The sequence below is a fragment of the Dermacentor variabilis genome, chromosome 1, assembly GCF_050947875.1.
Source record: "Dermacentor variabilis isolate Ectoservices chromosome 1, ASM5094787v1, whole genome shotgun sequence".
Classification (NCBI taxonomy): domain Eukaryota; kingdom Metazoa; phylum Arthropoda; class Arachnida; order Ixodida; family Ixodidae; genus Dermacentor; species Dermacentor variabilis.
In genome coordinates this window covers 187,661,035-187,675,407 of record NC_134568.1, presented here as the reverse complement: position 1 = coordinate 187,675,407, position 14,373 = coordinate 187,661,035, and the positions used below count along the sequence as shown (strand labels likewise).

The following is a 14,373-nucleotide window of genomic DNA, read 5'->3' as shown; positions in this document are numbered from 1 at the left end:
GCCTGTGACGGCAAGTGAAGAATTTCCCACGGGCCAAACTCTGGACGCTTTCCGAAGCTGTAGGCCAAGCTTGCGGCGTACGTCGCTGAAATGTGTGATCGGTCCCTGCCAGCGAAGTGTGGGATGGTCATGAAACAAGCCCGCATCTTCACCTTTTAAGGACCTGCTCCGCCGTGAGTACAACGAGTGGCTGGTGGCAGAAGACCGCGAACTTACGCCAGCCAGACCTGTCAAAAGGGTCTCCCTGATGTCTGCGTGTAGTTCTGTGCATTCGGCGTGGGCTGATGTTGCACAAGATGTCGTGGTGCGGTCGCTTGCCAAATGTGGGATTTCGCTGGACGATGACACGCTGTGGGACCGTAGCAGTGATGACGATGGCAGCACTAGTGAGAATGGCGCAAGTGAAGACGAGTAGTCTTATGACCATGCCAGCTAATAATAAATTTTCCTTGTCGAATGTGCCCTCCAGTATGCTCTTCTTTTTTTTTTCCCCTGTCACACGCAATATGGGAGGGTTGACTTACGTTCGAGTTTACTTAAAATCGAGTAAATACAGTAGCTTTCCATTCGTACCACTGATGTAAAGGTATTCTGGACACTGCAAGAAGCTGAATCTTTCATCGAAAACTCTCAAGTTATAGAAAATGAATTCTTATCTCATTCAAATTTGCTTTTTCTGATTTCTCAATAATTTGGAAAATTTTGCTGCCCATTCCTTGCAAGAAAAGCTCATTGGTGAGTGGACTTATTTGCATAAAATGTTGAATTTCGGTGCAGTGAAATTCAATACAGCAAAGCAAATTGCCAGTTTTACCCACTTCATACTGTAACAGGAGTTCAGCGCCTTGGAACGGGTTCCAAGTGATACATGACACACCCAAATCTCAGCCGTTACAAAAACCAACTATTCCCCTGACCCACTGCTACTGCATCCTTCTGTTTGCCTTTCCTCTTCTTTCACTTGCGGCTTTCTTCGTTACCATTACACTCGCCGCCCCCTCTCCCCTCAAATTCACACAGGAGTAAGACAGAAGTCACCTAAATTTAGCAGTACACAGTCAAATTCGCTCGCACGTTGCTACGAAGATGGTAAATGTCAACTTGTCGTTAAGCCTGTCATTTCCCAATCATAGCCCTGTGCCGAAACGTCCAAAGTACAAGATTGTAAGTCTCCATAACCGAGGCCCAGCACGATTGTTGATTTTTCTGCTTCCATAAAATCAGCTTTGCCACCTTACAGCCTTGTTATGCAGTGAAGCATAATTATAGTCTGTTAGTGGAATGGGGCCATTGTCACAGAACGTAGTATGCGTCCGTTAATTATGCACCCTGTGGGGATTCAGGGGTGCCCTGATACATTTGTGTGGGCATTCACCTGTTCTGTCATCCCTATGCCTCTCCCTTTCCACTCGGGACGGTTGTTAGTGGTGGCCTTTGCCACGAACTGGTTTGCGGCGGTGACGCTTCACACAGCCAACCGCAGTGTTCGCGGTGCTACAGCGGCGCACCCGGCCCATTGGGCAGAGCAAGTATGAGGGAAATCTTTTCGGGAAAACCTGGGAAACAGGGGCACCCCTCAAGGGGCCGTACTTTCACCCATGTTATTTAATCTAGCAATGACCAGAGTCGCAAGGAAACAGGAGAGTATAGAAGGTATACACTTTGCAATATACGCCGATGACATAACCATATGGTGCGCCAACGGTAACGTAGGCCAAACGGAGACCAGACTGCAGGAGAGCATACACGCCGTGGAAAGCACGCTAGGCGAGATGGGACTCAACTGTTCGGCGGCAAAGGCGGAGCTTTTGGTCCTAAAACATTGGCGCAGGGGTCGAAGACCCAGGGCCTACGTCCCCGGGGTGGAACCCAAGATTATCTTACGCTGTCACGACGGATCCGCGATCAAGCAGGTGGAAAAGATTAGAGTTTTAGGCTTCCACATAGCAGCGGGAGGTACCAACCTCAATGCCATTCAACACATTTCAAACAAGACGGACCAAGTCATCAAGTTACTAAGGAGAATCGGCAACAGACACAGAGGCCTGGGTGAGGACAGCGCTCTAAGGCTAGTGCACGCCTTCGCTCTCTGTCACTTCACCTACGTGGCAGGTCTATTTAAATGGTTGCAGGCCGAGCTGAACAAGCTCAACACTATGATGAGAAAGTTAGTGAAGGCTACCCTATGTATACCCATCAGCACCTCGAACGTGAAGCTCATGAACCTAGGCGTGCACAATACTATAGAAGAGATGGCGGAAGCGCAACAGATAGCGCAGCAGGAATGACTGACGAAAACACGAGCGGGCAGGCTTATACTCAAAGCGATAGGAACAGACCCCAATAGATCGATGAACCCGAAGGAATCCGAGGTAGAATTGAGCGCGAACCTTATAGAAGCGATCAGAACCACCCCCCTCCCGAGAAATATGCACCCGGAACACAATGTTAGCAGGAGAAAAGCGAGAACGAAAGCTTTGTTGAAAGAAATTGAACAGCTAGGACAACAGGCGGCTCTTGTAGACGCTGCCTGGGTCAAAGGCAAAGAGGCCTACACCGCCGTGGTGGTCGACAGCCGCGGCGAGGTACGGGACTCCGTCACCTTCTTCACCAAGGATTCCACGGTGGCGGAGCAAGCCGCGATTGCTCTAGCCATCAGGAACCGTAAATGGTCTTTCATCCATAGCGATTCCAAAGCAGTATTTAAGAGCTTTGACAGAGGCTATGTAGCTGGGACTGCGGCTAAAATTATCGACAAGGTCGAAGCTATCAAAACTGAAATCCGATGGTTTCCTGCACATATGGGACAAGTGGACGAGACTCGGCCCAACCTCAACGAGGTTACGAACAACCTGGCACGAGGACTTGCTTGCCGTGCCGGTCAGAACCGAACCGACACCCGCTACCATTCCAGGGAGCATAAAGATCACTTACTAACTTACAACGACATCACTAAATATTACTACTTGGGGCGTAGGCAATTCCCACTGCCACACGTAAGATTGAACAGGGCTCAGGCAGTCGCGCTACATTTACTGCAAACCGGGACATACCCCACTCTGTATTTGATAAATAAAATTCACCCCGAAAGAGAAATTAGGAAAGAATGTAACGTGTGTGATGGCATCATTAACATCAGACACATGCTGGCGGGCTGCCCCGCGACTCTCGCCGACCCCGAATAAAAATGGCTTTACTGGCACAAGATGATATCAAGCTCTTCTTATCAAGATCAACTACGGGCTGTCCAGAAGGTCCACAATGATGCCATAAGGCTCGGCCAGGCGGTGCTGACGTGGACGCGGCCCGCCTCGGTCTGAAAAGACCGGGCTTCAGGACACTAATAAAGTTTTGTGAATGAAATGAATCACTGGGTACATAAACATTTTCCTCTTGTCCGCTGGCCCCCATGTTAGGGTCTTCGACTTGACCTGGTCTACAGTGCCTCTGCACCTACAGTGAGCATGTACCTTGTGTTGATCCCTTCCCGAATGCCAAGCCGAAGAGCGGTACCTAGTGCTTGTATTTGGTCCTACTAAGCCTAACTATAGCGAGATTGTCCGAGCTATCGCGAGAGCAAGCAGCATAGTTGTGGGGACGTTTACAAGCAGTGTGTCACAGGGAGCCATCCTCCTGCAGCGACGTGCTAGCGGCACTCCTGCCTGTATTTGCTTCCCACACCATCCCTGGACTGGGCGTTTTCACAGTGTTGGGTGTTGCCAGAGACAAATAAATGATTTCGGCGAATTTAGCCCAATACTGTGTTCTCAGGCGTGTGCAGCGTTCGGTGCCCCCCTTTTGCGGCTTGAGTGCGTGCACAGCAGCAGGCTAAATTACGCGAGGCGACAGCTGACGCAGCCCTATGGCTTGCTAAGCTCAAACCTGTGGTGGTTGGTACTCCTGTAATATACGAGACCCCCACAACACACGCATGCACCGTCTGAGATTGTGTTCAGGTGGCATGTGCCGTCTGAGTGCAATCACTGTTGCTGTTTTGCCAGCTGTTTCTCTTTGAGCTAAATGTTATCTATTTATTTATTAATTATATTTACAGGCTGCGGCGAACTTGGGGCTATGCAGCAGTGAGGATAACATCACATATCAATTACAGGCAAAAATACCAGTTAATGGCAATTAACAAACATCGCCAGGCAATGCATTTCAGTGTTCATTTGTTAAGGGGAAAGAAAGTATTTGTATATGGCGCTTCTAGGTTGAAATGTTGAAAGGTTTAGGCTGCGAGAGCTAGGACTACGGGAATGTTCAGAGGACCTAATTTACTTGTTTAAGCGGCCACAACGTAACGGGTTAATTATGGTGCACAGATACTTTAGGCATTCAATGTTATATGTGTTGACAGAGGGGTCAGGTTCAGATTAAAAAGGTTAGAAGAAGGTGAGTTCCTGTGACAGATAAAACGCTCAGCCCTCTTCTTTTCTGAGCAGAATCATTTTTCTGAGAAGGCCTCCTGACTATGAATGCATATTCAAGGATTGAGCAGACTAGTGTATCGTATTTCAATAAAGTTCCTTGAAGAGCCGAGCAAAGAGTGCATCGAAAGTAGCCAAGTTTTTGGAAAAAGCGAAGCCATGGCCTCATGGTTGTTTCCGCCTCGGCTGTGGGAGGTTGTGGGTTCAAAACCACGTTGCCACCAATTGCCTAACGGGTATCAAAATGGGTGGAGTTGTCCCTCGGCCCAACACTCAGCTTTCTTTCGGGCTAAGTGTGTTTGGGAAAGAGCCTGCATCATGCAATTGTTGTGGTACCCTGTGGGCACATAAAACCCTGAATGGAGAGGTCTAGGCCATTCTCATTGTAGTGATGTGGCATTTAAATGCACCTACAGTCGAACCCATTTATTACGAACTCGGTAGTTAGAACTCAGGAATGCTCTCGGGTTGAACAGAAACACTCCTTTCCAAGCGTTAAAGTCTCATAATGACCGAGCACTTGGCCAAGAGTGTTCTTGTACCTGTTTAGCAGTAGGTACCTGGTGGCAGCTTTATTCGGCCTCCCAGAGCCGCAGCATACACTCTAACCCAAGGCCGTCTGTTCGGTCTCATGGCAGCAATTTTCCATCCAGTGTGTGTTCTTCCCAAAAGTTGGTTTGCGTTCCTTTGTACTGGCCGAGCATGGGGCCGGGAGTGGACTTTCGCTTATTTTGTCGGCAGATACCTGGTGGCAGCACTAGTCTGCTTCCCACAGCAGTGGCAGATGCTCGTCTTTTTCACCTTTTCTGTGGTGGGACAAGGGGCACCCAGAAACCCTCTCATATCTCTACAGGGCCCCCTTTCAAGATGAGAACCCCTTATGAATATGCCAAGCGCCAGGCCGGGGGACATGTAAGCAGTGTGTTCCCGGTGCTGCTCAAGTACCTCCCGCATACAAGGCGGACACTCAACTATTTTCTTACGTTGTGGTTCTGTTTCCTTCCTTGATGTTCATGTTTTTATCTTTTCTTTTTCTGCTGTTCCTTTCATATTGCAAGCATGCGTAAAATGAGTTTATGCTTGCATACAAATGTTATACTTCCTTTCTGAGTGACTTTTTGGCTAATACTATTGCTATTATGCAGGCTTACATTAATTTGTCTTCAGTTAATTTGAGTTTTTGATTACTTCAATTAAAATTGCCTGTATGTTACACGGATACATTATTGAACATTTTGCCCCATTAACAGTAGCCTGCTGTCAAAGCTAGGGGAGGTAGTGCTGCCATCATCGCAAAATGGTTGCAGAACAAGTTTACGAAGCGTGACAATGTGCCACATTCAGGCTTTAATTACAAAAACTCATTCAAAAGATATCGTTTTACATGCTAAGCTAGCAGCCACGAAGTAGTGTGATGTAATGTCACTCTCGCTGCCTGCTGCAGCCTTCTGTGAACCCACTGTCCCATTTCTAATGCACTATACTTGTCTCCCATTACACCAGCGATTTTGTTAGAATGTGGTAACTGTACAACATATTGCCACCTGGTGTTTTGAGCCAGCGTTGCGTGCCCAGCAAAAACGGTGATTGAAGACGACGAAGTCAAGGATCTTGCGCCAGCTGGTGAACCGTCCTCCTTGTGTCTGACATTTTCGTGTCTGGCTGCTGATACTGCTGCTTAATCTTGCCTTAGCGCGTGACAAACTGGTGGAGGTGCTGGGTAATCTAATCTATGCACCAAACCCCTCCGGGCAGCAGGAGCTCCAGCCCCGTACCGGTGGTTACCTCTGTACACCGCACCAGCAGAAGGATCCGTGGACAAGCCCCTGAGTTTGGACTCATCCCAGAGAAAATGGCAGCTCCGACCACCCCAACCGGTATGGAAGACACAACCCCGATTCATTGTACGCTATTCAATCCGCGAACGCCGAATCCCTTTCACGGCACCATACATGAGGACGTTGAAGATTGGCTGGTGCACTATGAACGTGTTGCCGCGTTCAACAAGTGGGATGACGCAGACAAACTGAAAAACGTCTATTTCAGCCTTAACGATGGCGCACGTGTTTGGTACGAGAACCGTGCAGATGTCTTAACTTCATGGGCAGAATTCAAACGCCGGATTCTTGAGACGTATGCAAGGCCTGATCGCCGAGAGCGAGCTGAGCGTGATCTCCAGTCCCATATACAAATGCCGAACGAGGGTGTCGGAATGTACATCGAGGACATGACGCGTCTCTTTCGACGAGCCGACCCCAGCATGTCGGAAGAAAAGAAGGTGCGGTACCTGATGCGCGGAGTGAAAGAGCAGCTGTTCGGCGGTTTCGTGCGCAGTCCTCCCAAGACTGTGTCAGAATTTCTTTCCAAGGCCATCACCATGGAGCAGACTCTTCGCCAGCGAACACCATCATACAAACGTCAAGTGAACACTGCCTCACCTACGGACTTCTTCAGAGCTCTCGGGGGTCACGTCGATTTCTTTCGAGAGCTCATTCGTTCCGTGATCCGCGAAGAACTTCAGACACTGTCGGTACCTTCACAGCCATGCTCAGCTCCTTGTCCAGCCTTCTCCGTGACGAAGTCCAGCATGCGCTAAGAGCACCACCCTTCAACACAGAAGCTCGACCGCTAAGAAATGACAGCCCACATATGTCATATTCGCAAGCCTTGAGGCAACCTGCCCCACCTCCCTCCCCGCTTCGCGCCGCGCGCCCGGCCATGCTAGAGCCCGTCCAAGCTGCCTCGTATTACGAGGACCACCGACAGGCCCCGAGGAAATCAGACGTGTGGCGGGCACCTGATCGCCGTCCCCTTTGCTTTCACTGTGGCGAACCTGGGCATGTCTACCGACAGTGCTCCTATCGAGAGCTCGGACTACGCGGATTCTCGGCGAACTAGCCGCGACCTAGGTTCGGCCAGCGTCCTCCTGAAATTGAAGAATACGTTGCCCAGCAGCGCGGATCTCCATCAGCTTGACACCAGTCACGCTCCCTTTCGCCACGGCGGTTTTCTCCGACTCGCCGTACGTATTCAAGCGTGGTGCAGGGTCGGTCGCCCAGCCCACGACTGAAAAACTAACCACAGCGACCTTTGGGGGCGAGGCCGCTCAGTCTGGACGTGCTCAAGGACCCCTACTGACGCGTACGCAGACCGACGATACATCAACGACGACAGTACCTGCCGATTACGGAAGAATTTCTTTAGACATTCCTGTACTGCTTGACGGTCGTTAATTGACTGCTTTAGTGGACGCTGGAGCGGATTATTCTATAATCAGCGAAAAACTGGCCACCCGTCTGAAGAAAGTGACCACGCCTTGGAATCAAACGCCAGTTCATTCAGCTGGCGGGCACATCGTCACACCACTCGGCATGTGCACGGCACGAATACAGATTCGCAGCTCTACGATTGTTGCCAGTTTGAGCATTCTCCCTCAGTGTTCTCGAGACCTAATCATCGGCATGGACTTTCTCAGGGAGCACGGCGCTATGATCAACATTCGACGCCTCGTCACTTTCCCGACAAAGAGCGCCACAGCGACGACCAATACCATCCATCCTCAAGCATCTCTTCGTGTCATCGATGACGCTGTCACGTTACCACCGCGTGCAAGTGTCGTGGTTCAAGTGGCATGTGACAAGCTAATACACGGTGAAGCGGTCGTAGAAAGCAATCGCTCTTTCCTGCTTTCTCATGGTGTTTGCGTAGCAAGAAGCCTTGTCGATCTCCACGATGGCCACTGTGAGGTTCTTGTCACCAACTTCAGCTACGAACACCGGCACCTTTCCCCCGGTACTGTCATCGCCTACGCCAACCCGATCGCCGATGTCACTGAGTGTTTTGTTTCCGAGGCAATCGGCACTGCTGAAGCTCCTCTACGCAACGTCGACATTAGTCCAATGCTTCCTGAAGAGAACAGACAACCCCTACGCGAGCTCTTGCTTGAGTTCCACTCTTGCTTTGCACGGTCGTCGAAGGTACGTCAAACACCGATTACGAAACACCGTATCATCACCTATGACGACGTGCCCCCATACGGCAACAGCCTTATCATGTTTCCCCAACCGAACGACATGCTATTCAAACGCAGGTGAAGGAAATGCTTCAAGACGGCGTAATTCAGCCTTCATGCAGTCCCTCGTCATCGCCAGTCGTTCTTGTTAAAAAGAAAGATGGCACGCTTCGATTTTGTGTAGACTACCGGAAGCGAAACAACGTCACAAAGAAAGACGTGTACCCGTTGCCTCGTGTCGACGATTCTCTGGACAGGCTGAGGCACGCGAAGTATTTCTCCTCTATGGATCTGAAAAATGGCTACTGGCAAATTGAAGTAGATGAGCGTGACCGCGAGAAAACTGCTTTCGTAACTCTGTACGGCCTTTACGAATTTAGAGTACTCCCTTTCGGCCTCTGTTCTGCTCCAGCCACATTCCAGCGAATGATGGATACCAGCGAATGATGGATACCGTTCTCGCTGACCTCAAATGGAAAAGCTGCCTCGTCTATCTCGATGATGTCGTTGTCTTTTCGGAAACTTTTGACGAGCACCTTCGACGCCTTCGGAATGTACTCGAAGCCATTCGATCGGCTGACCTTACACTGAAGCCAGAGAAATGCCATTTCGGTTACAAGGAACTGAAGTTCCTTGGTCACGTCGTAAGCGCGGCAGGTGTTCGGCCCGATCCCGAGAAGACTGCTGCCGTAGCAGCTTTTCCCGCTCCAACCGATAAGAAAAGTGTGAGACGATTTTTGGGCTTGTGTGCATATTATCGACGCTTCATTGAAAATTTTTCGAAGATTCCAGATCCGCTATTTCGCCTTATGCGGGACGACACTCCATTCCTCTGGACTGATGCACAACAGACCTCCTTTGCGGAGCTACAACGTCGCTTGTCTTCTCCTCCCGTGCTCGGTCATTTTGATGAGGATGCTGACACAGAAGTACGCACTGATGCCAGCAATATCGGTCTCGGAGCTATCCTGGTGCAATGACAAGACGGGACTGAACGAGTTATCGCCTACGCGAGCTGCACTCTGTCACGCGCAGAGTCCAAGTATTCCACCACAGAGAAGGAGTGCCTCGCGGTTATTTGGGCTACCACAAAGTTTAGGCCGTATCTCTACGGGTGGCCATTTAAAGTTGTGACCGACCATCACGCTTTGTGCTGGTTGACCAACCTCCGAGACCCTTCTGGACGATTGGCATGTTGGAGTCTGCGACTCCAGGAATTTAACATCACCATCGTGTACAAGTCAGGCAGGAAACATGAAGATGCTGACACGTTATCACGGGCACCTGTTAAATCTCAGAATCCTGACGAGGAAGATGACAGCGCCTTTCTGGGAGCCCTCAGCGGGCCAGATCTGCTCGCTAAACAGCGTTCGGACGCTGAGTTAAGACCCGTCATCGATCACCTAGAAGGCGGCATCGCGTCCATTCCTCGCCCACTTTCGCGACGGTTGCCGTCATTTTTCCTACGAGGGGGCATGTTATACAAAAGAAACACAGGTGCCGGTGACAAACCACATCTGCTAGTAGTACCTCAAGCCCTTCGCGACGACATCCTATTAGCCTGCCACGACGAGCCGACATCTGGTCACTTGGGCTACTCAAGGACTCTGGACAGGGTACGGCAACTGTACTACTGGCCTAGACTGACTGCTTGCGTCAAACGCTACGTGAAAGGATGCCGTGAATGCCAGCGCCGCAAGTCACCGCCCTTCAAGCCTGCAGGCCTTCTACAACCCATCGACCCTCCGTGTACGCCGTTTGATCAAGTTGGAATGGACCTTCTTGGACCATTTCCCTTGTCTTCCTCCGGCAATAAAGGGATCATTGTCGCAACTGACTACTTGACACGTTACGCTGAGACGAAGGCACTACCATGCGGGACAGCATCTGAAGTTGCCCAGTTTTTTATGCATCACATTGTGCTTCGGCATGGCGCACCGTCATTCATCATCACTGACCGAGAGACTGCATTTACGGCAAAGCTTCTGGACGACATCTTCAAGCTGAGTTACACGAGTCATCGAAAGGCCACTGCATACCACCCTCAGACTAACGGCTTGACAGAAAGACTAAACAAAACACTGGCAGACATGATCGCTATGTACGCGGATGTGCAGCACAAAACGTGGTACGAAATCCTACCGTACGTAACGTTTGCATACAACACTGCCACGCAGGAAACTACATGCTTCCCGCCATTCCGCCTCGTTTATGGTCGAGATGTCCAAACTATGCTAGACGCCATGATTCCATATAAGATACTGACCAGCTCGACCAGTTAGCTCCTGACGTCGAGGAGTACATTCAGCGTGCCGAGGAAGCGCGTCAACTGGCCCGCATGCACATAAGACAGCAGCAGTGTACCGATGCAATAAGGTACAATCTCCACCATCAATAAGTGACCTATGAGCCTGGTGACCAAGTTTGGGTTTGGACACCCATTAGACAGAAAGTACTTCGGACCATACACAGTACTAAGGCGTGTAAGCGACGTGAACTATGAAGTGATTGCAGATGGAGACCTGCCATCACCCAAGCACTGTTTACCACGCGCAGAGACTGTACATGTGGTCCGCCTCAAGCCGTATTTTACACGGTGAAGTGTACTAGTGAAACAACCTTTTTTTTTTTTTTTCTGTCGTCGCGTCTTCCTCCAAAGAACTTTGAAGCTTTTTTTTTTTTTTTTTTTTCCCCTCGACCACAGAACACATTTTTCCGTTTGCATGTCCGTATGTGTGCTAGTGCGTTCCCCCCCCCCCCCTTTTTTTTTTGTTTTACCTAATTTGTCTAGTTTCCATGTACATCTAGCTCCCATGAGCATCGAGTCGATGCTCCAATGGGAGGGGGAATAATGCCACCTGGTGTTTTGAGCCAGCGTTGCGTGCCCAGCAAAAACGGTGATTGAAGACGACGAAGTCAAGGATCTTGCGCCAGCTGGTGAACCGTCCTCCTTGTGTCTGACATTTTCGTGTCTGGCTGCTGATACTGCTGCTTATTCTTGCCTTAGCGTGTGACAATATTAAAGGAATGCTAATGGCAAATTGCTTAGAGGCAGATGTCCTTGCAAAAGAAGTTGCAATATGCAATAATGTAGTGACAGAATTCTGATAATTTTAATTGTTTAGATTAGGGCACATATTAGAACATTGGAATTGAAGCAAGTCAATGCTCAAGGTGATGTACCAGATGTTTTTTGGAATTTCTGTACAGTGAAACCTCGTTAAATCGTAGTTGGCTGGAGCTCGGAAAAAGTACGTACTAAATGGTTGTACTGTTTAACCTAAATAGCATGAGCTCGCCCACTTACCTGTCGAAAATGGAACTCAGAGAGAGTGCGATGAAAGGTGAAAAAAACCTGCAGTATTTATTCACTTCGCACAACAAAAGTTTTATTTTCGTTTGATGCCGGCGGCCTAGCACGACGACAGCGGCCTGAAACTTACTGAAGCTGCGTGCCAGCTTTTCAGCCAGCCCCCTCCTCTCAGCAAACACTTGCATGGTAGATTCCTCGTTACATATTCTCCATGCATGCGCGCAGTAGTGCTGCAGAAGTCCCAAAGCACCTTTTTCATTGCCGTGTGCCGGAGTTCGGAATACTTTTCATTTGGAATAGTTACGTTATCGCGCCCCTGTTCTCGTTGCGACGATTGCATTCATGAGGCTGACGTAACGCGCAGCTTCTGCCACTGTTGAGCCTGAATCGCTCGTGCTTTCGCTTTCCGTGTCGTCCTCATCACTGTCGCTAGTCGACACTTCGGCAAAACAGAGGCAACGATGGCGAAAAGTCGAACCTCGTAGCCGACATCTCTTCGCGGTCGCAGCAGCGCTGCTGAGCAACTTTTTCGCATTCCATATGCCACACACTGTAGTCAACAGCAGATCCCTGTCTCGTTCGATAACATGGACGATGTCTAACTTTTCTTTTACGCTGAGCACCCGGCGTCTTTTTTTTATCCTCTCTTGCACAACGCCACAACACTTTGGCACGGCGTCGAAATGATGTTGATGTGGTTTCACGTGCAAACGCACAGGGCGCTTGGAGGCCGTTGTTCCCATCTCTGAGGCTTGTTGTTCTGCAGGGCCGCCCGATGGAGACAACGCACCTCCGTGTTTGCGCGACGAAAAGAGGAAACGCTATGTTTAAACCGATGCATACGCAATCGGCTGGTACGGTTTATGTGGATACAAAACACATTATGTTCAATGGCCGATGAGTCGGGGATTTGACTTTACTACTTTTAAAAGGAAACTACTGTTTAACGAGGTTTTACTGTATTGTAAAAGAATGCATTGCATAATATAAAGTGCCCAGTGTTGCTTATAAGTTCAGTAATATATTTTATGCAGGTTGTCATTCGACAACTCTTGGTACAAGAGGATTTTACAGCTTGTCCGACACATGCAGTGCTTTTTGCACATGGGCCATTAATCCTTCCAACAGTTCAGGTAAGCATTTATTTCCCTCTTACTGTATGGTCTAGGGTGCAGCTCTTAGGCTACGTTCACATTTCGGAAGCGGGCAGAGAGGACAAAGCGGGCAGAAAGTCTTTTCCACGCATGCCCAATATGTTCACATTTCTTTAGCCACTGCAACAGAAACCACTGCCATGCCTACTCAGCTGGTGCACAGAGTGCTGGAGGTCACACGGTCTGTTGCAAGCATGTGAACTTTATTGTGAGTGTAAACAGCAAAGGTAAAAGTGCTGGTGATTTAATTACTTCAGTTTTCCTGCATGCCCAATGTTGGAGGTCACATGATCTGCCTAGGTTCAGAGGTGCGGCACAGTGAATTCGTTAACTGAGTTGTTGCATGGAACGTTCACTTTGGGACAAGCAGACATACTTCATGCTGCCAGTGCTTATAATGTCAGCATTGTGACAGGAAGTACTCGTGGTCATTGTGTGAACTCTTTTGATGTATCTTTTGGTTGCGTGACACCACCAGGGGGTCTGCAAATCGGGAAAACCGGGAATTCCCATGGATTTTGAATCATCTGGAGATACTCGTGGAAAACTCAGGGAATTTGTTCTTCTATCAGGGAAAACCAGCTGTAATTTTATTGAAAGATAATGAAGGTTGCGCCACTTGTTACTCGAATAACAGAGAGGAATCGTTAAAAAAATCGTCTTTGACGCCGTGTTGTCTGCTGGAGGAGTTGTCAGTGTATGGTCAATGACTGATTTTCCGGACGCCTGAATTTTTGGGTGGAAGGTCCAAGGTGGAAGGACATAGACAGTCATTCCAAATCGCTGAAGCAGGCGTAATGCATGGACCGTTGCACAGACGATTACGAAAAAGCGAAACTGATGCTGTCTCGTCATCCGATGTGCCTTGCCATATCGGATGCCTCACGCCAAGCTGTTTATACTGTTCATCTCCTCCCTGAATATGGTCCCGAGGTGTGCCTTGAAAGCAAGTGACCTCCTTCACACCTTCAGAAATCCTTGCTCTGTGGTTGCTTGCTCGCCCATCTTAAAGGCCATATCATTGTTGCAGTTAGACGGGAGCGGGGCACATGCTGTCGTGAGCTCAGTTTGGTTGTGCTACCGTGGTTTGGTACATCACGTGTGCCCTCTTTTTTACCTTGACCGGGTTCGAAGCATTCATTGTAACAGTACGCCGATCTAAAGAATGCTTGTTGCATCTGGAAGCAGTTTCAATAGGCCGGGTCTGAAAATCGTAAATGCTCTGAAATGTGGTTGTTATAACTGATAGATCGTTATATCTGGGATCGTTATAAGTGGGTTCAGCAGTACAGAAAAGGGATGAGACACTCTGAACTCTATCATAGGCTCTGAATTTGTAGTTGTAATCGTAAGCCTCTGAATTCAGCATGTTATAGGTGCCAAAATTGGAAGTAGTGGCATCTATGTGAATATCCAAAATCAAATTTGAACTGCATGCCACGGTGACTGTTGTGAAAATCCCCG

At 49.1% G+C, this 14,373-nt stretch overlaps 1 protein-coding gene across 1 annotated transcript in view; it reads left to right on the top strand.

Annotated features, from left to right (window-relative positions):
• Positions 1–14,373, top strand: part of LOC142589817 (uncharacterized) — a 228,045-nt gene that overhangs the window by 145,224 nt on the left and 68,448 nt on the right. The window contains exon 12 of the mRNA XM_075701397.1: positions 12,790–12,888. Within this exon, the coding sequence (XP_075557512.1) occupies positions 12,790–12,888 (99 nt within the window). The remainder of the gene's footprint in view (positions 1–12,789; positions 12,889–14,373) is intronic.